This window comes from Cynocephalus volans, chromosome 1 (assembly GCF_027409185.1).
Source record: "Cynocephalus volans isolate mCynVol1 chromosome 1, mCynVol1.pri, whole genome shotgun sequence".
Taxonomy (NCBI): Eukaryota; Metazoa; Chordata; class Mammalia; order Dermoptera; family Cynocephalidae; genus Cynocephalus; species Cynocephalus volans.
The window spans coordinates 205,545,051-205,567,458 of record NC_084460.1 but is presented as its reverse complement, the minus strand read 5'-3'; the positions used below and the strand labels follow the sequence as shown (position 1 = coordinate 205,567,458).

Here is a 22,408-nt window from a genome sequence, read left to right as displayed (position 1 = left end):
GCCGTGTCTCCTTCTCCTAGTTTGATGCCATCCTGGACGTCCTGTCATCGGTGATTGTCCTGTGGCGTTACAGCAACGCGGCCGCGGTACACTCTGCCCACAGGGAATACATGTAAGTGAATTCTTACCTTTTTCCAGACTGCAGAACCCTTGCAGATGAAGGCCACAGAGTTAGGCCATCAGCACAGCTCATCCTGCCACTTTTGTCTCAGTGTGAAGAATAAGGTCTCCAGGTTGCCTCTGAGAGCAGTTGGTGGATGTGAGCCACATCAGAGAGATGGGGTGTATCTTTATAAAGCTTTCTGTTTTCTGCTGCTGAGTCTAGAGTGAACATTTGTTTGCTTGTCCATTGTCTGTCCATCCATCCATCTTCTTTTTGTTATTGGAATCTTTGTTCTCCTGGAATTTTATGCTATTTTTTCTTTCCTTTTCGGTAAGATGAGTTCTCCACTGTAATTTACAGAAGCCATCTTAAGGGCATTCTGACTTATTCTGCTTGCCTTCCATCCCTCTGTAGTAGAAGATGTTGCTTGCCCCTGTCTCTACAACCTGTGGGTGAAGACATTAACTTTGAGGAAATTTTGTTTGTGACCATAAAACCACATGACTTTTCCAACTTCCATCTCTTTATGCTGTTTATAACCCCCAGGGTAGTAAGAGCACAGATTCCAGAGTCCGATTTGTTGGCTTTGAAGACTACCACTTGTTAGCTCTGTGACAGCTCTACTCCTTGTTTACTCATCTGGAAAAGCAGGACAATAATTCCTCCTTCACGGGATTATTGCGATGAATACACACACTCACTATATGCATATACATATATATTAACTTGTGTTTGTATATGTGTGGGTGTGTGTGTATATACATGTGTGTATATATGTGTGTGTATGTGTGTGTATTCGCAAGAGTTCTACCCTGCCTCTGCAGCTTTCGGGTGGTTGAACACAAATGAGCAAACGTCCTCTTGCTGAGTTTGTGGTGGCACACAGACAGAAGGTACCCTCAAATGGGATGTTAAGCCATACCCAAATACCCAAATGTTGAGATACCTCTTTGCTGCCAGGAGATTCAGACAGTAATGTTTCTGAGACTGTGCCAAATGGGAGATTTTTGAAAGATGACACCATAAGTGATTCACTAAGGACAGCAAATTTTAGTTTGCTTCATTGTTGGCTTTAGGCAGTGCACAAAAACTTCTTTTAAGTGTTTTAAATATTTATTTTAATATATATTAGCTCTCTAAACAAATATGATGGAAGTATCAGACTTGTGATATCGCAGACATCATTTAGGATAAAGTTAATTTTAAAAAGTTAATTTTTGTTTGAAAAAAATTAGTAAGAAACTTATTTTGTAAAATTTCAAATGATGGTACCATAGTGACCAAGGTGGAAGTAACACTGGTCTAGCTGAAGAAGCAGCTAATGCCTGCATCCACCCAGGCTGTTATGTGGGTATTACAGAAATTCAGTGAAGGCAATTTAGAGAGTGCAATCTAGAGATATGCTCAGATTCTGAGAGCTAGCCATGGTTTTGTCAGAAGAACACTTAATTGTTCGTTCTATAGTTGACTTGTCCGATACTGTTACCACTAATGCAACATTGTAGCACTTGATATGTGGCTTGTCCGAAGTGACATGTGTTGTAGGTATGAGAGACATACCAGATTCCAAATACTTAGTAAGAAAAAAGAATGTAGACATTTTATTAATAATTTTTAAAAATATTGTTTACATGTTAATATCAGAATATGTTGGATATATTGAGTTAAACCATTAATTTTTCTTCTGTTTTTAAATGTGGCTTCTAGAAATTTAAAATTACATATGTGGCTTGCATTATATTTCTATTGAGCAGTGCCCTCTAAGGAGAAACCTCTTCTCTCTGCCTTTTCTTTCTTTCAGAGTTAATACTTCAGAATTTGATTTCTAATTCCAGAAGGAATTGAATTCTCAGTTTTCCGATTTCTCTCTTCTAATGTGCTATTTTTTAAATCTGATTTCCTTTTTGCTGAAATGAATTTTGTGCATATTAGTCACAAAGCCACAAATTATGGTGCCTTTTCTATAGTTCTGGTATCTGTGTGAACATTTGCCGGGTGGCCTGGAGGTTTTACAAGATCAAAATTGATGACAAGAAATGTCTTGGTTTCACTGTTTTTAATGACTCCAAACAGGCACCAAAATGTATATACTCATATTACCCAAAAGGCAAAAATTCACACAGGAATTGCTTTGGTAATTCCCAGGTGACTGTTCATGTGGTGATACCAATGAATTCCCCTGGAGATTTCTAATCTTAAGGATTAAAATGATACTCACAGTCCTCTATATTGCTGACTTTAGTTTAGAGTTTTAATCTCTGGCTCACCTCATGTAAGTCAAAAATTCATGAAATCACTGCCAGATGAGAAGCTGATGTTTGCATGTTAATGAATATAAATGAATTACAAGGGGCATAGCTAGAAAAACCATTGGTTTTCATTTCATGCTGGAGAATAGTATTAGGGTGAATTGGGAAATATCCACCTGGTGCTTTGTTAATTTTTCTTATTTTTTTGAATTGGATCCAAAGACTCAGAATGAATCTTGAGCTTGCTACTGCTAATCAGAGGAAGAGAGATTATGGCTTTAGCACCACCACAGAGTATGGCCTCAATAGTTTTTGTTTGTTTGTTTGTTTTGCATTTTTAAATTTTGGTAAAAAATGCATGACATAAAATTTATTATCTTAATGGTTTTTAAGTGTACAGTTTCCTAGTGTTAAGTATATCATAATTGTTGTGAAACAGATCTCCAGAAGTTTTTCATCTTGCAGAACTGAAACTCTGTACCCACTGAACACCAACTCCCCATCTCCTCCTTCCTGCATCCCCTGGCAACTACCCTTCTACTTTCTGTTTCTATGAATTTGACTACTTTAGATACCTCATGTAAATGGAATCATACAGTATTTGGTTTTTTGTGATTGGCTTATTTCACTTAGCATGATGTTCTAAAGGCTTGTTCATCTTGTAGCATGTGACATGATTTTCTCTTTTTAAAGGCTGAGTAATATTCCACTGTATGTATATACCACTATGTGGGAAAAAGCCCACCCTGAAGTATTTTTCCTATACTCTTATTCAACAACACAGAAGACAGACTTCTGTGACTGAATGTGTGGGGGTTTCTCCCCAGTAACAAGCAAGCAATTCTCCAATGAACACAAGCTGGGTGTCCTCTAATTCAATTTAATGCTGGTGGTATCTACCTGGAGATACTGTCAGATCCAACAGCAGGGCTCAGTCCCACAAGACTGTCCCCTACTTCAGATGTCAGACACAAGCCCTTGGTTATCTACCTGTGCTTCAAACCAAGTGGCTATAAATCAGGGTCCCCACAACCCCCTCCTCGGGTTCCGTTGATTTGCTGAGCAGCTCACAGAACTCAGGGAAACACTTACATGTACCATTGTGTTATGAAGGATATTGAAAAGGATACAGAGGAAGATATGCACAGGGAGAGGAATGGGGGAAGGGGCGTGGGGCTTCCATGCCCTCCCCAGGTGTGCCACCCTCCAGGAACCTCCACATGTTCACCAATCCAGAAGTTCTCTGAACCCTGTGCTCTTGGGTTTTTATGTAAGCTTCATTAAGTAGACATGAGAGAGGCAGGGACAACCACATAGAAATGTGATTGGACAAAAAGGGTGTTGTCTATCACTAACAGACTGAATGGGGAAACAAAGCAGGCCTGTTTATTCATGTCTTCCTTTGTCTCTCTGTGCAGCATTCCTTCCTTCTGAGTATGGGGCAGGACCCCCTCTCAAATGGTGGTCTTATGATGTACAGTCAGAGAGGATAGGTCAGAGAATTTGTTTATGGCCTGCTCTAAGACAGAAAGGCAGGGGAAGGTTAGAACAAGCCAGGAACCATGGATGGAAACCAAAATATACATATACATATCATAATAGCACAACCACATTTTGTGTGTCTATTCATCCATTGATGCTCATAGGTTGTGTCCACTTCTTGGCTGTTGTGAATAGTGCTGCTTTGAACATGGGTGTGCAAATATCTCTTTAAGATCCTGCTTTCAACTCTTTTGGATATATGAATATACATGGCAGCTCTTTTAAAATTTTTTTGAGGAAGCTCCGTGCTGGTTTCCATAGTGGTTGTACAATGTTATAATCCTACCAGCTAGTTACTATCCAAATATGAGCAGTTGCTTTCTTCTGGTGGGGTATAGAGGTATGGAGAAGGTGAACCATCAGGTTTACTCATGGTCACGGTTTTCAACAGGTGACTGTGATGGAAGGAGGGGCAAGGGAGTCAAGTATGCTTGCAAGGGAGGTATTCTAAGGATAGGTCAGAATATTCAAACTGGGCAAGGAGGGGTGTAAGGACAATGGCAAGATTAACAAATAGCCTCTGTGGTTTAGAAGCCTTGATTAGGTCAACGATTGTTGGTGTGGGGTACTAACCTGAGGGTGGGGTGCTAAAAGCCACCATCTCACAGGTATTTCATTTATTGATGTAGATTTAGTATATGTGCTGCCGAAGCGAGCACTATTGATGTAGATTTAGGATGGAAGTAGGTGGCTGACTTAGGGAGGGAACGAGAAGTCAGGGACAAGTGTGAGGCTGGGTGTTGGCTGGGTTCTGCATCTGGGACTGAAGGTATCGGAGTGTTTGCAGGATTTAGGGAGAGGTGAAGGCAGGGAAGCGGTGCTGTTGCCATCAACAGATGGAGGTGCAGGGAGCGGTTTCGTCTGACGGCAGCTGGCAGTGTTGAGGGTGGAAGCTGGAGAAGTGGTTCGAAGTGGTCCCCAGGAAGAAGGAGGCTTTGAGAATGTGGACGAGCTGCCTTTACTTCAAAGGTGGAGAAAGCAGCTTCCTCAGGGAACAACCAGCTGTTTATTAGAGCGAGAAGGTGAAGGCAGCAGTTGGAAAAGAGTTGGAGGATGTGGGGACTGGGAGTAGGATGGGTGCGTTTGGGAGGGAAGAAGGCAGCTGTGTGGGGCATGTGCACAGAGCAATGTGGGAGTGAGGGTGGGTGGTGACACTGGCCTGGTGACAGTGGATTGCTGTGCAGCCACTCAACAGAACGAAGCACTATTTGTATGCTGATATTGTGATCTCCAAGTTTCATTAGGTGAAGAATGCATGGCGCAAGACAGTGTATATGGCTTTTTCTCATTTGTGTTCACCAAAGGGGTGTGTATCCATACATGCTTGCTTAGGCAGATAAAAGATCTCTGCAAGCATACAAAGGAGACTGTCAGCAGGATTGCCTCCACTCTAGGAGGAGGGGACTGGGGACAGCGGAAGGAGGGGAGACATTTTCTTTGTGTGCTGTAGACCAGAACTGTCCAGTAGACTCTCTGCAGTGATGGACGTGCTCTATATGTTTGCTGTGTAGCATGATAGCCACTAGTCACTTGTGGCCATTGAGCATTTGGCATGTGGCTAGAACAACTGAGGAACTGGATTTTTAGCTTTATTTGGTTTTAAAGAATTTAAATAATCACATGCAGCTAGTTGCTGTCATGTTGGACAATGCCTCTTTAGAGAGTTTGATCATTTTTAACCTATTTTTTAAAAACAGGCCAAGTTGTTAATCAAAGTTCAGGGGATCTGAAAATGAGAAAAAGATATTAAGGGAAGGAAGGAGATGCTGGAAGTGGAGGGTGTGGGGAGAAATTAGAATAGGAGGAACTTGGCAGGGAATTTCACACCTGGCTTAGCCATTCTCAGCCCCGTGTGCTATGTAAGGCCACAGGAGGGACAGCCTCCTGCTGCCGTCAGGTGAGCGGGCCATTGGGATGCTTGCCACAGAAGGGACAGCTTGGTGCTCATCAGGGGCCTCTGACATTTTACATGTGATGGCAGCACAGGTGGGGCCACACGAGGCGCCTCAGTCCCATCTGTCTGTTTGGGCCATCAGTCAGCTCATCGAGACAGCGATGTAGCGGCAGACGGGAAGTATTGTTCACCTTTGCAGGTGAACACTTTCTAATTCTGCAACACTGGGTAAATAGTGTAGGCTGAAAGGTGATTTTACTGTTCCAAATGTACCTCCAAATGATATTATGCTCAACAGCGTAAAAGTGAATTTTGAGGGCTGTGGAATGCGAAATGAAGGGGACACACTGCTTCTCATCCAGAGTACCCGCTCTGCTTTCTTTTCATATTTGTCGAGCCAAATGCTGTGGCCTGCAAACTACCAGGCAACAGGATGGCTTGATGATAGCCTTTTGATTACTGGCTTCAGCAGCACCCTCACTGCTTTTGGAAACAACTCCAGAAATTCAAAAAGTAAAGTAACTGATTCAGTCAAGAGGTGATGGATTGGTAATTTGCTTTTGGTGCCTGATGTAAAAGGACTGCAGAAGCAATGAGTTATACCAAGAATATGTTAAAATAGTATCACATCTCCTCCCACCTCGTTCTCATGGGGTGTTCAATCTGGCCCTAAATCAGAGATTCTGTGAAAGTGAATCCAATTTACTCTGCATTTGTGTAGTGCACTTTACAAAGCTCTTGAACATGTTTTAACTCAAGAGCAGAACCTGTACTAGAAAAATAACTTCACAGATGCCCTTGGTGACTGATGAGATCTGAGGCAGAAGGTAGAGCCTTTATAGGAGGACATGAGCTCACCTGCCTTCAGTGATTTGGATTTCATCTTGCCTAAAGGCAGAAGGGAATGGCCTTCCATGGTCATGAAAAGGACATATGAAACCTGCCACGACACAGACATGACACCAACGGGTTGTGGTGCTATAGTCAGGATGCACTAGAGGAAGGAGTATAGACTTAGTCCCTGTTATGTGTTAAATTGTCTCCCCCCAAAAGATATGTTAAATCTTAACCCCCGGTACCACAGAATGTGACCTTATTTGGAAATAGGGTCTTTGCAGATGCAATCCAGTGGAGATGAGGTCATGCTTGATTAGGGTGGGGCCTGATCCAATGTGACTTGTGTCCTTATTAGAAGAGAAAACAGACATGCAGGGAGTAGACAGCCATGGCATGATGGAGGCAGAGGTTGGAAAGACGCATCTATAGGCCAAAGAATGCCAAGGATTGCAGCAAACACCCGAAGCTAGAAGAGGCAAGGAAGGATAGGTTTAAGAGGGAATGTGGCCCTGCCAACACCTTGATTTCAGACTTCTAGAATCCAGAACTGTGAGACAATAAATTTCTGTTGTGGTGCTGTGGTGTGGCAGCCCCAGGAAACTGACAGTCTCTGAGAAGAGTCCTCTTTCAGAGCTGCACTCTGCCACTCACCTGCTCTGTGACATTAAGTCATTCATTAATCTTTTGAAAACTCCGTTTTCTCATCTGTGAAGGGGGGAGTAACCAAATGGCATTGTGGTGAAGATTAAACATGGTATTGAATGCAACATCAATATAGGCTCAAAAAATCTTAGGTAACTGACTTATTTTCCATCCCTAGAGTGGAAAATGTTTTTATTAGTCATGTTAGAATAATTTGAAATTGTCTGCCCTATTTTATTTTGCTTTTCAAGATTGTGAAATAAGAGAATTTGCAAAGAAAAAAATTTAGAATTCCAAATAGACACTTTAGCATATTTTAAAAATTGCTTTTAACCTAGGGACACAGGGTAATTGTGTAATGAGGTGACAGAAAGATTGTTCCTAGATTCTTTGATTTTATTCCTTGCTTTCCCCCCAAAAGAAATGTGATTTGTGTGGGGCAAGACAAAGTAATACATGGTATTGTAAAAAGTTGAGGTAATTCATAGAGGGACAAAGAATACAGTAAAACTCACTTGTTATAGGGCTCCCCAGGAATCACCAGAGCTAACATTTTGATGCATATCATGTGTGAGTGCGTGCACGTGGTTACACATATATTTCTTTTTTTGCATAAATAGAGATGATCTATATGCACCCTTTTGCAAACTGGTTTTTGTCTACTTAACACCATATTTTGAACATCTTTCCGTCTTATAATAGATAGAGGTTTGTTATTTTTTGGTAGAATACATTTTATGTGTGGATTTAGTCAATTTTGTTTGAGCACGTTTCTACTGAAGATGTGGTTTATTTCCAGTGTCTTGGAGTTAGAAAAACATGACATAACTGTCATTACATGTTTGTATTTTAATGATTGTCCTCATTTCTTTAGGATAAAGAGGTCTGGGTCAAAGAATATGCTGACATACTTTTGACAACCAGTGTCAAATTGTGGTCTAAGAAGGTCATACCTATTTACATTCCCACTAGCAGGGGATGAGGATGTCTGTTTACTTACCTTTGCCAGCACCGAGTGTTATGATTGTTTTTGATCTTTGCTAGCTGTCCAGGTGGGAGATTGAGTTCTCCATGTTAATGTGCATTTCTTTCGTTACTGGTCTAGTTGAACATATTTTCATATGCTTTGGGGGCATTTGCGTTTCTTTTAGGAAGCGGGTCGCCAGAATTTCAAATGAGAATGAGAAACCGTTTCTTTCCATTTTGGGACAGTTTCCAGACTCTGGCTTCTAGAACTTGGGTGACTAAGGAAGTACAACTTAGCAGTTGACCAAGTAGTTCCCATCTTGTCCTCACCACTCATATTCTTTCTGCAGTACCATGTTTTTTTTTCTTTTATGGATCTAATTACTGTATATAATTTATGTATTGGTATATTTGTTTGTCCCTGTCCCTCACAAGACTTTAAGCTCATCAGGGCAAGGGTGTTCCTTAACTGTCTTATTCTTTTTATCCCCAGTTCCTAGAATAGTGCCTGCCATTTAGTAAGTGCTCATGAAAGAAATTGCAGAATGAAAGATTCAACTGTGGAAATGCTCATCCTAACCCTTATTAGGATGGTAATAGTCACTTACTGAGCACCTGCTTTGTGCCAGGTGTCATGCTGGGCTCTGCCTGAGGTATTATTTAATACCTGGTAAAAAAGGTAAGTATTGTTCCTGAAGGCTCATGGTTAGTAGTGGATAGAACGGGGGTTTAAACTTAGGTCTTGGTGTCTTGCTTGCTCTGAAATTTGCCCACAACTGCTCTGCAGTGCTCTCTCTCCAAGTGATCATTTGCATGTCCTGGTGTTACGAGTGTTTTGTTTGGACCCTTCATCCTTCCTGCTGGAAATGCCCCGTCCTAGCAATTAGCTGCAACCCAAAATTAATTGGAGGGAGAGGGAGAGTGACCACGGATCCAGAAGAATTAAGGACTATAAAACTGTCCAGCTGGAAATGCAGTCCTGGTCTTTGTTTCTAAGTCTGCAAGGTGAGGAAATGGCTAGCAGTTGGTCAGATACAGATAAACCGGGTAATCACCTCAGGGCAGTCCAGGGACTGGATTGGTATTCCCAGGAGCTGTGTTCATTTCCTGGGTCCTCTGGTGAATGGCTGCCGTGACAAACACTTCAGCCCTCCGATGTCTCAAAGGCCTTGCAAATGAGGATCGCTTGTGTTGGCTGCAGGCCGGTCTTCCTCCAGGCTCTTTGAAACTTTGTTTCCTGTTTTGATGAAGCTGGGCTGAGGGCTTTGTGGCTTTGCCATCAAAGATCAGGAGCTGGCCTTTGTCCCCAGCTGTGGCCTTTCCTCTGGCACCTGCTGCTAAGACAAGGTATTTGCCTAATGGGGAGTGTCTCATCATGGAGAGTGCTGGCGCCCAGCAGTGTGGAAGGGACCCCCATTCACCCTGAGGGTGGTCACCCTGAGAGACAGAAAGCCTGGAAGTCACAGGGTTTGCCATGCTTTCGTCTTCCTTCTGCTGCCCGTGCTTGAACAGACTTAGTTCAGGAGCCCTCCTTGAAGGCGAGAGTTCAGGAAGGCAGATGAGGGTGAGGTCCTCTCTTTGGGACCACCTTTCTCTGTGGCTGACTTCGGCAGGCTCTTTCCCTTCTCCGAGGTGTCTTATTTTCAGAGGGAAACTGTGAGCCTGTTTTTTCCACAGTTGTCTTTGGAGTTTTAGGGTCAGAGTATTTATGGCATATTCGCTCTCTCACCCCCTTCCAGATTTTGTCCTGTGTGTCTGCTGTTGGACAGTTTCTCAGTTCCATTAGACTCTGCGTAGTGCTTTCCATCAATTACTAATCAACATGTTTATAGCAGGTGTTTACTTTATTTTGTCTCCTTTTTGAATTTTCTGAAAAATTTTTTACATCCATATATTATTTCTGTAATCATATTAAACATATTTTTTCCTTTTTAGCAAATAAAAAAGGAAGCCAGTCTGGGAACAAAGAATAAAGCTCTCATTTCCTTTATGTTGATACTGCCTTCCTATGATTGTCCTACTGGGTGCTGTTGGACTCCCACCATCTGCACTGCCAGCTGCTTTTATGCATCATTACTTCCGTTATGAAAGGGCCAACCACAGTGCACGCAGCCTTCCTTTGGGAATCCATGACGTTGCACTGGATGGAATTCTGGTGATTATTTCTCCCCGTCTCCTGCATTTCTCTAAGTAGTTGTATCCTTTGAGCATTTAGTCAGCATGGATTTTACCAATACTTTTTTTTTTTTAGTAGTTTCTACCTACCTCATAAAGTTGTTATGAGAAACGAATGAGATAATATAGGAAAGTTGCTTGACACAATATTTCGTCTATAGTAGGTACCCAATAAATGAGAGTTATTTTTAGTACTAAGCTTTCCAGGTGAAATAGGCATGGGGGTTTTTCTAAACAGCGTTATCAAAATATAATTCACTTAGCATACCGTTCACCCATTTAAAGTGTACAATTCAGTGGCTTTTTGTATATTCACAGAGTTGTGCACCCATCACCACAATCAATTTTAGAATGCTTTCATTACCACAAAAAGAAGCCCCATTCCGTTTAGCCTTCGCCACCCAACCTCTCCCCACCCTCTTTCCCCCCTCCCAGCCCCAGGCAACCACTCCTCTATTTCTGTCTCCACAGTTCTGCCTATTTTGGAGATTTTGTGTAAATGGAGTCATATGCTGTGTGGTCCTTTGGGGCTTAGCGCATGCTTTCTTCCTTCACTTGGTCATTCGCAGCATAGTGTTTTCAGCTTTCACTTGTGGTGTAGCAGGTGTCAGTACTCCATTTATTTTTATCATTGTATCATATGCCCTCATATGGATATGCCACATTTAGTTTATACACTCATCAGTTGATGGACATTTGTATTGTTTCCACTTTTTGGTTATTATGAAGAATACTGCTGTGAACATTCGTGTACAAGTGTTTGTGTAGAAATATGTTCTCATTTTTCTGGGGTGTATAGCTAGGAGAGGAATTGCTGAGTGTCTTAGTCCATTCAGGCTGCTACGACAAAATACCATAGAATGGGTATCTTGTAAACAACAGAAAATTTCTCACAGTTCTGGAAGCTGGGAAGTCAAAGATGAAGGCTGGTTCAGTGTCTGGTGAGGCCTGTTTCCTGGTTCATAGATGACACCTTCTCACTGTGTCTTCACATGGTGGAAGGGAGAAGGTAGCCCTCTGAGGTCCTTTCATAAGGGCACTAATCCCATTGATGAGGACTCTGCTGCCCCCATGACCTCCTCACTTCCCAAAGGTCCCACCTCCTAATACCATCATCTCAGGGGTTAAGATGTCAACACATGAATTTTGGGAGACACAAACATTCAGACCATAGACTAGATTGTATAATAACTCTATGCTTAACATCTGAGGAATTATCAAAATATTTTCCAAAGTGGCTATAGCATTTTACATTCTCACCAGCAGTGCATGAGGTTTCCAGTTTCTTCACATCCTTGCCAACACTTGTTTTTATCTGTGCTTTTGATTCTAGTCATTCTAGTGGGTGTGAGTGTATCTCACTGTGGTTTTGATTTATACTTGAAGGTTTTTATGCTCTTGAAAAAAAAAAATCACCTTTCTCTTCCTGTGTCTGATTTTTGGTCTTGATTCTCACAGACTCTCTAGAAGTTTTGTTACCCATGCTATTAAAGTAGCACAGTGGTGTCTGGAGAAAGCTTCCTCCAGGAGCTCTCCATTCACTACATTGTCTTCCTGGCCTCTTTACAGCTCTGCAGAGTCTGGTTTTTGGGCTTACAGGCTGAGGCCTAATTTTAATGGCACAAAGCTGGGGACTCAGATTGATTAAGCTCATGGAACTGACATGTAAAAACAGGATACCAATTTATTAGTGGATGCAAAGTATCTTCATCATAAGACCTTGTCTGGGTATCTGTTATGGACTGAATGTGTCCCCCCAAGTTCACATGTTGAAACTCTAACTCCCAAAATGATGGTTTTAGATGTAGGCACTTTGGGAGATAATTAGGTTTAGATGAGGTCATGAGAGTGGAGCTCCCATGATGGGATTAGTGCCCTTGTAAGAAGAAGAGATACCAGACCTTGCTCTCTCCACCATGTGAGGACACAGTGAGACAATGGCTGTCTGAAGGCCAGGAAGAGGGCCCTCACCAGAACCTGACCTTGCTGGCACCCTATCTCAGCCAATTCCACCCTATTCCAGCCTATAGAACTGTGAAAAAATAACTGTCTGTTGTTTAAGCCATCCAGTCTTTGGATTTTGTTATGGTAGCCTGAGCTAAGACAGTGTCCATATGGTTTCTTCCATTTTTATCCCTGTAGGTAGACCAATGTAGGGATCTTGGCATTGGAATGAGCAGGGGTTAGATGAATACGTATTTAGTAGCATCAGCCTGTACATTAGAGATGCCGTTTGGTACTAAAAGGAACCACCCTTGAGACCAGGACACTGACTACTGTTCATTCTCCTTTGGGCAGACACACTTTGGAGTGATCCACCATATTTGCCTATATAACCACTTTTTTTGTATTTCCCTAGCTGACCACCCCCCTTTCTGTTTTATGAGCTTTTTCTTTAGTTGTGTTGATACTATCACTATCTGATAATAATTGCGGTTCCTATTCTGTTTAATTCTACATTTTCTGAGTGTCTAAAGGTCCTAGACATAGAGCTATTGAGAGTCTTGCAGGGAACTATGGCCTGGGAGCCAAGGGATTTTTGTACGATTCCTCTTCTGATTTGATAGATTTTGATCTAAATGTTTGACTCTGAGGACCATCTTCATTACGAATATTCTGACTGCTTTGGGCACTGTGCTCCCTTCTTTCTGTGTTTCATCTCATTTAATCCTCAGAACAATCCTATGCCATAAAGATTTCACTATTCTAGTTTTCTAGAAGGGAAAAAAAAGGCTTAGAGAGACATGGTGACTTGCCCGGAGTTGTAGAGCTGGGATTACGCTGGTGGAGCAAGGATTTGCACCATGCGCTGCTGGACTCTAAAGCCTGGTGGTGCCTTCATTTCTAGACAGCTCTGAGTATGTCCTGCTGAGGTGGGAAGTCCCATAGATTCACTGTGTGCTGATGGCAGGTGTGACTGTGGGCTAAGAAGAAAAGAGGGAGAGAGCAGCTATGATGAACCCCAGACCTTAGCCAGCACCCACAGGGGAGTCTCGCAGTCTCATGGCAAGCTGGAAGGGTGAGCCCGGAGGGGGTTGGTGAACAGGCCTCCTTATGTTTTCCTTGTAGGCCAGAAAGAAGTTGTTTACCCAGTTGGAGAGGCAAAATGTCTGTATTTTAGATCTGTTTCTGCCACACAGAATCTGTTAGCTCAAGATTGAAACTCCTCATTTCACCTGCCTTGGAGGTATCTTAGGAAAAGGATTAAAAGAGAACATGTTCTGAAGACTTAAAGTGCATACTTTCTCTCTCTATATATATAAATAAACATATATACACACACATATACATAATATGAAATATATAAATAAGTAAATATGTAAAATATCTATATAAAAGTAATATATCTATCTTAAATGCAATTAAATTAATTCTTCTTAAATTTTATTTTATTGTTGTATGAATGCTTAACATACATGAGTTTTTCAAGTGTGTAATACAGTATTGATAACTACAGGCACACTGTTGTACAGCAGATCTCTAGAGGTTGTTTATCTTGTATAACTGAAATTTATGTCCTTTGATCAGCAACTCCCATTTGCTCCTCCTCCCTTAAATTCCTAAGTAAAATCTCTGAATGGACTTTAGCACTTGGACAGGAAGGTAGTTCCAAGCTTTAAATGCAAGAGTTAAAAATCTTCCTTTTTGACTGCTTTTTTAGGGCGACAGAACTGGCAAATTGCTGTTTCTCTGTTTGCTATTGTGTTTGTTGCTACAAAGGGATCGTTTAGTGTGGGTGGTGTTAGCACCCACCAAAATTTGTTCCTTTTCATTTTCAGCCAAGAAAATCTTTTGCTCTTTGTGTGTGTGTGTGTGTGTGTGTGTGTGTGTGTGTGTAATGAGAAAACCGGTGTGCATGATACATCAGTGATGTGGGAGTCACCTATAAACAAACAGTACACTGATTTTACAGTACTTTTTAAATCCAAGTTCAAATTCTCCTCCTCCACCAAGAAGGCCGAGACCTGGAAAAACCTGGTGTAATAGGTGTAATTCTTTCAGAATATAAAGGCATGTGTTGGAGTCTGAAACTGAGTACCCTTCAAACATAGTAGTGGTGTGAAGGGTCTGTTGGCAATTCCTATGTGAGAGAACAGAGGAAACTTGGGGAAATGACACATTTAGGCCTCTGCATCTCAGTATTCCTCCCCTTTACCCCTATTTTGAGCAAGATATTTTTTTAACTTCAGTTAAGACCAATCTGACTAAATACCTGCTCTTCCTCAAGTGTTCATTTGGTTGCTTGGGTTGACAACTCAAGAAAGGTGTCTGCTTGGAAACGACCTTTTCCAAGCAGAGTATGGATGAAGAGATAAATCAATCTTGAGGGACTTCCACGACATAGTGAATCTAAACTCCACCATTATTTTCAGTGTTCTAGATAATCATCTGCATATCTGGAATGCTGGATGATGATCTAGGTATCCAATTTCTGGTTGGCTAGGTGTTCTGTCAATGTAGCGTGCATTTTGTTTTATCTGTGAGAAGGTAAAATTTGTTTTGAAAAAGGTTCCATTTTACCCACCAGATTTCTCTCAAGAGATGCATTTTCTACCATTTGACTTTGGTGTGTATTCATTCAACCATGAATTATTGAGTCCACTATGTGCCAGGTACTCTTCCAGGCACTGGGAGGAAATGAGACAGACCAGCTCCCTGCTCTTGTGGCCCTAAAAGGAGAAGATGGCCAGGAAAATAACTGCAGAGGGTAGTAGGAGCTGTGAAGAAAATAAACCAGGGTGATGTGCCAGAACATGTGAGGAGGGCTACTCTGAAGCTGGAGGTCAAAGAAGGTCACTGTATGGGACTGACACTTGAACTGATCCTGTGGATGGCAGGAAGGAGCCTGGAGAAAAAGCATCCTGGGACAGAGGGATCTCTGCAAACAAAGGCCTTAATGTGGGACCAGCTTGGTGTGTTTGAGACTCTGAAAAATAGCTTCCTGTGGCTGGACCCAGTTAGTGAAGGGCAAATGGGAGAGCAGCTGGGGCCTTGGGTACCTTGGGAGGAAGTTTTGATTATACGAGCAGTGGGAAGCCATGGGCGGGTTATTAAGTCTTGGGTGAAGTGATCTCATTACATCATTAATGTAGGGGAGCTCGGGTGGGCGGGGGGGGGGGTTGTTATAAGACAACTCTGCCATTCTCATGAATATGTGAGGCCCTATGTTGTTTAAAAGTGAAAATATTTTCATCCATCTCACTGATTGGAATTGTGGTGCATATTTGTAGAAAAAATACATTTAAATTAATGTAAATTTTAAGGTGAAAGTTCTCTCATTCATATGTACCTTCATCCTTTCCACCATAAAAGATAATCACAATGAGCAGTTTGGTGTGTGTTCTTCCAGAATATTTACTTTGTAAACAAAATATGATACACATTCATATGTTTTACACACACGACTAGGTGTAAATGAAAGTAGAATCTTTCTGTACGTGTTGTCTGGAACCTGTTTCTTTCCCCTAACACAAAACAAAGGACATTTTAAAATCTCCTGCCTGTATCTAACCCATTCTTTTTAATGACCTCATGGAGTCCTGCTGTTGGCTATATCATAATTTATTTAACAGTTTATTGGGAAATTTGAGTTGTTCCAGCTTTTGCTGTTGTAAGCTGTGATGCCATTTACCACTTGTGTGTGAATCTATGCACACCTACTATTTTCTTTAATAAGAGACAACTAAACTGTGTTTAAAAATCCCTTAGTGTGTCCTTGCCCAATCTGTATTCTGAATGAGAGTGAAAGCTGGTTGGTTGGGAAGGGGGTGCATTACACCAGAGATCTGTCAGTCCCCAAGTATGGCACCGCTGTTGTTTGCCACTGGTCTGTAATCTTGATTGTTCATGGAGTGGCCGCTGTGATTGGAAGTGCCGCCAGCCACAAACGCACAGAAGAATGAGGAACATATGCAGAGAATTGTAAGCTCGCCTGTTTTATATGCACATGAAGCCTGCAGTATTCCCCAAGCGCCCTTCACTGTGTGGGCACAGCTGCAGGTCTGTATTAGGTTGCTTTTCTGAATATCATGAGTAACTAAAGCCAGGGACAGGCTTACAAACAATAGACTACAAAAAGCTGGGTCTGCCCTATGCATAATTAACCCATAATTCTGCATTTCCAGAAATGTGACTGCTTGAGACAGTGGCAAGCACATGCAGGATCAAATACACACTTCCTTATTATTGAATCTACATTTTGCAAATATCACAATTTATCAAAAGCAGAGGAGCTTAGGAAGGAGGGTTTGGCTGATGAAAGAAGAAAACAATGACTTAAGAGTAGTTTTTCTGGGTGTGTTATTTTACCCAGCCTTTGAGACAGTCTGAGAAGGCTGGCCTTACCCAGATGTGGGAGGGGTTGCACAGCACTTAGGGCTTGTTGTGTGTTGTTTGGACATGAGGGCTGGTGTGTAGATTTGGAAGAACCATTTCTTTGAGGTACATTCAGCTCTGATGGCTGAGCTAGGATTTAGGTCCGGGTTGGGAGTCAGCCAGTTAGGCAGAGATGCCCAACTTAGATGGGCTGGACTTTTTACTTTTGGCTTGTCAAAGATACAAGATCACGGTCTTGAGCTGAATATACAGATCTGAATTTTGTTTTGAAACCAGCTGGGTTCATTCCACCATTCTATAGTTGGCCTCTGTCCCCTGCCTCTTTCTGCCCATTCACCAGCAAGGAAGGTACCTGCATGAAGAATTCTCTGGGGCTAGGTTTAGGATATTACCCAAAGTACCTATTTTGATGGACTTCTAGAAGGGGGATTTTTTTCCTGGTAAGTAGAACAAATGTAAACCCCCTTACTCCTTTCTCAACATCAAAATCAGACTGATATAAGCTGATAAAATTTGTTAGAGCTCAAGCCAGAAAGAATCAAAGCATAGTTGAGAAATGTAGAAAAGTATGTAAACCCATTTCTCCTTAAATCCTAAGCTTTATGATATTGGATTGGCTCATTTCAAAGCGTGTATGTTGTGTGTGCGTGTTTGCTTATTTATGCATGCATACATGTGCTGGGGAATTTCATTGTGGGAGAAAATATATTTGCATATTAGCTGCTTTCCAGAAATAATTACTTTGATTTATTCACTCTCCAACCTCAGAGGAAAGCCCAGGTTATTAGATTTAGTTCCAAAGAAGGCATATGTTATTGAGTTAAAGAAGAAGACTTAAATTGGTCACTCTGTTTATTTATTTATTTTTCTCTAGAATAAAAATTGTATAGATTGATTGAGGAAGACCTTCTAAGAATTTCTGTGGGGCCTGTTATATATTGGGAAGTTAATCAAGGGGCATTTTTTTCTCTCCTAACTGCCTTCTAGAGAAGAGAATCTGCACGGTGAAGGATGTGCTGTTTCTGGAGTATGTGAAAGCACGGGGTCATTTGTAGAATGACCTTTAAGGGGGAAGGGCTTGAGGGATGCCACCCCTTCTTTGGGCGCTTACATATCTCTTGCTTTTGGTTTAAGACACTCATGGGGACATGGGGCTTTAATTTTCCTGTGTAGGCCTGGGCTGGTGGCTCGATTGGTAGTGGCCTTGAGGGGCACCAAGTGTCATCTCTTTTCCTTCCAATGTGAAGTCCTCCCTACTGTGTTTCTATTATAACCCTCAATAGTGGCCTTTCAGCCCCTTCTGGGATACTCCTCACTTTCCTTTTTATGGTTTTTGAAAACCAAGTGTAAAAATATATATATAGTAACATCATTTCATGATTTTAAAATTAATACATATTTACTTTTTAAAAACGGAACAATCTCAAAGTATAAAAATAAAAATCACTCCTCATCCCATGACCCAGATAAAATGGCCAATTTCGGGGGATTTGTTTTTGTTCCCTCTCTTTTGTGCACATGCACAGGTTTATGCACATTTTTACAAAACTCAGTTAATGCTGTGTTTTGGTGTGCATCCTGCTTTCTCCCCAACTTAACTTTTTAGAGTGAGCATTTCTTTGTCATTAAAAAATCTTGATGTACTTCATTTTAAGTGTCCTTTAATGTTCCGTCTTATGGATGTACCTCTATTAACAACTCCCCTTTAATTAAGTACTTAAGTGTATTTTTTTTTCCTATTGTATTTATGCCTTGTATATTATTGCATCTGTCTGATTATTTCCTTAGGAAGAAAATTCCTTGAAATGGAGTTTCTAGTCAGAGGTTTGATACATATTACTGCATTGTCCTCTGAGAAGATTATGACAATTTACATTCCAACTAGCACTAGGAATTTTCACTTAAAAAATTGAGGGTTTAAGAGGCAAAATGATGTCCATTACAGCCTTCTTCACTTTTCAAATGGTTTTTAAGGACATGACCCTGGAGACCTCACTCCAAATTGATTATTTGACTAATCAAGATTTTCCAGAATGTTTGTCCAACCAGAGTTTAGTTCACCTAACTATACCCTCATTTCTCTATTTTATTCATAAGAATGTTATGAGAAACTCTTGACAAATGCCTTGATAGAATCAAAATATATCACCCAAGGCAGTGCCCTGGTTTACTAGGCTAGAGAAGCCATCTATAAAGGAAATAAATGAAGTTAGGCCAGTTAGATTTAATCCTGGTGAACCTAGGTTAGCTGGCCAAAATCTTTTCCGTTTTGGAATGTTTATAATAATCTGTTGAATAAGCCATCTAAGAATTTGAAATAAGCCTTTTATCAGTCTTTAATTTCTATGATCTATTTAAAAATATCAAGACCTTCTTCCAGACTTTTAAAATAGTTTTCTGCTTGCCCTGATTTGTTTTCAAAGACGGCTGGCAGTTTTTTCATGATAACATTGAAAGTCCATTCAGTATTTGGGATAATGGGGTTTGGGATGTGGTTGCTGTTAGAGTGACCAGGTGTTTTTATTCGAATCTCTCTTGTTGTACTTCTGTGTCCTCTTAATGAATTCCCTTCTCTCTGCCTTGTCCAGGTGGAAAGGCCAGGAGAAAGAATCTAAGAGGAAGTGGTGCTGTTCTGTCTTTTCTTTGTCTCATAGCGACATTGACCATTTTTTTAGGGTTGTAGTCAAACTGACGATTTTGCTCTGAATGGCACTTGAAAAGATTTTTTCCTCCACCTATCAAAAGGATAGTTTTTCAAGGCTCAGCCCACTTTGGACATATGTCTAGTAATATGTAAGGATACTTCAAAAGTTCATGGAAAAATAGAATTAAAAGATACTATGAATCTTTTCGTGAACTTTTTTCATAGTATCTTTTAATTCTGCTTTTCAATGAACTTTTTGAAGTACCTTGTATATTGTATATGTTATTCTTTTGATTGTATCTTTTGACTAATTAATTGACTATTTTTGTATGTTCCTCTTAAATCTTGCTTCATAAGAAAGTGTCCCGGGCTGTCATGGTGATTTATTTATGGGCATCCTTTCTCTCAATCTTGCCCTTTTCCCAGCCAGTATTTGTGGTTTCAGCCAGGACCGGAAGGATTCCCAAGGTTAGGACAGATCACTCCGGTAGCCTTACTTAGCCCTGTTGGTCTCATTGCCATATACTCTTCTGGAAATTATAAAGCCCTTGTGCCTTGAAAACCTCCTGCCATAGCTGCGCCCCAGCTTCACTCCGCTGCCTCAAGCTATTTTACAGCAGGACTGGGAATCCGGGGCTTTTTTTTTTTTTTTTGGCAAGTATTCTTTGCAAATGTTAAGGATTTGCTGTATTTCCTTCTGGAGCATTTTCTGTGATTCCTCTGAGGATTTCCACAAATCTTTCCAAAGTTTCTTTGTAAACTTTCCAATGTTCTCTCCTCTCCTTTCTTTCCTCCCTCCCTGTCTTTGTCTCTCTCTCTCTATATATATACACACACATAAACACACATATACATGTATGTACACATGCATATATATGTGTATATGTATGTATGCTCACATTTATATAACCATGTATATAGATTTGTACAGAAGTTAAGGGAAGTGAGTGTAAGGAGATAGAAATAAGATAATGATGTCATAATTACCAAGAAGACAAGATTTGACCCTAGTTATAGCTAATGGTCACGTTGGAAACATAGTCTGTTATGATAGGAAAGGAGATGAGGAATATAGGAGATGTCATTACCAGAATTAATTGATAGCTGTCTCGAAAATTGATTATTTGCCCCATTTTTGTTTTGAGGTGAGGCATTTTTTTATAGGGACTTAGTTCGGTTGTCCTGGCTTGAGTGTGGATGATGGGAGACCTTATTTGTTCATCTGCTTCAACACACACAGAACCCTGCTGTCTTTTAGAGGTATGTTATTTAAGCTTTTATTATTAGGTTTTCCCAGTGAACATTTTTATTGGGGTTGGTAAAAGACAAGGCTTGGAGGATATTTACCATGTTCTCCTTGAAATGTAATGGCCCAAATAGGACAAAACTAGACATGGGACTTTAGAAATGATGGTGCTTTGCCAGTGGTTTCCTAAGGGACCTGTTAGCCCACTGCACTGCTGGGCTGTTTTCCCTGCTGGGTATAAAGTAGCTTTAGCTCTGATTTTAGAAGTACCTAATCTAGATGGAGTGGCTGTATTAATTACATAAAGGCTCATGGCAGGCAGTCCATTTGGCCTAATTTAGAGTAGATTTTAATTCAGCTCTTCCCTGAGAGAGTTTTGATGTAGATAACTTTTTTACTTAAAGTATTTTACCAATCTTGGGTGGTTTTATAAAATTCTGTTATGCTATACGTGTCCTGAAAATGTCCCTCTCCTTTTTTTTTTTTTAATTAAAAAGGGGAAAACTCCTTTTCTCCTCCCCACTGGCTTCAGAACAAATAGTATTAAATGCAAATAATAAATGTAACCCTTTTTCTTGACCTGCTGTAGGCTGAGCAAATCTAACTTTGAAACAGCTGTGAAGGGTAGTTCCCAGAACTGTGGTTGGCACTGAGGCCTGGTCCACACTGTCTCTCTAGCCTTCTCTGTTTCCCCTGCAAGAGCCCCCTTCCTCTAGCCTGGGGAATGATATAAATGCTCATAGCACTCCTGTCTCCTACTTCTCAAGCAGTTCTCCTGGTTGCCTCCCACTCCATTTATCTTAACTATGCTGCCCTGAGAGACTCTGGAAAGCTTTTCTGGTTCATGTACCCCCAGGTCTGGTAGATTGATTTGGGGGAGATGCCCTGGGCCCGGTGGCAGGCTACTGCAGCAGTCTGCAGGTGGTGCCCACCTTGCTCTGGGGAGTGTTGGTCAGGGCAGGAGGCAGATTCTGTCAGATACTTCAAAAAGTTTGTGGAAAAATAGAGTTGAGAGATAATGACTTTTTCCATGAACTATTTGAAGTACCCTCATACAAACTCGGAGGTCAGAGTTCTCTGAGTGGTTCCAAATTGCAGCCCACTTATCCCTTCAGCCCAGAGGGCAGTCTCAAAAGCCGAATGTCCACTCTTTTGGGTGCCACCATCATATGACACAGTGTCACAGCAAAGGGGCCAGGGCCCTCACAGTGCTGCTTGGAGATGGATTTTGTAGTGGAATTCCTGCAAAGTGAAGGCTTCTTTAATCTAGAGATGACTGTGCTATCCATCCAAGGAAGAAAAAACACAATGATCTAATTGCAAATGATCAGAAATTGCTAGGAGATTTGGGGCATACCATTTAATTCAGTGCCGCTCAGACTCCAGGGGACCACACTTTGAGAAGTGCTGATTTAACGTATTTGAGGACAGTGGTTTTTACACTTTGGCTATACACTGGAATCACCTGGGAAGCTTGTAAAACTGTTGGTGCCCAAGCATTTCCCAGATGAGTTCCCCCCTATGTCTGAGTGTGGGACATAAGCATCAAGCTACCCAGGTGATTCCAGTGTGCAGCCAACTCTGGGAACCATTGTTCTACAACAGTGTGGCAAATTTTAGTGCACTTACAAATCACTCTGGGCTGTTCAAATACAGACTGTGGTTCAGGAATTCTGGGAAGGGACCTGAGATTCTAATGAGATCTCAGGTTATATCACTGCTGGTCCAAGAGCCACACTTTGGGTTGCAGGGCTCCAAAATATTGGATAGTACA

The 22,408-nt window shown here is 41.3% G+C and overlaps 1 protein-coding gene across 1 annotated transcript in view; it reads left to right on the top strand.

Annotated features, from left to right (window-relative positions):
* The window catches only part of TMEM163 (transmembrane protein 163), a 233,641-nt gene that overhangs the window by 134,638 nt on the left and 76,595 nt on the right, over positions 1–22,408 (top strand). Inside the window, exon 4 of the mRNA XM_063087773.1 lies at positions 21–112. Coding sequence (XP_062943843.1) covers positions 21–112 — 92 coding nt within the window. The remainder of the gene's footprint in view (positions 1–20; positions 113–22,408) is intronic.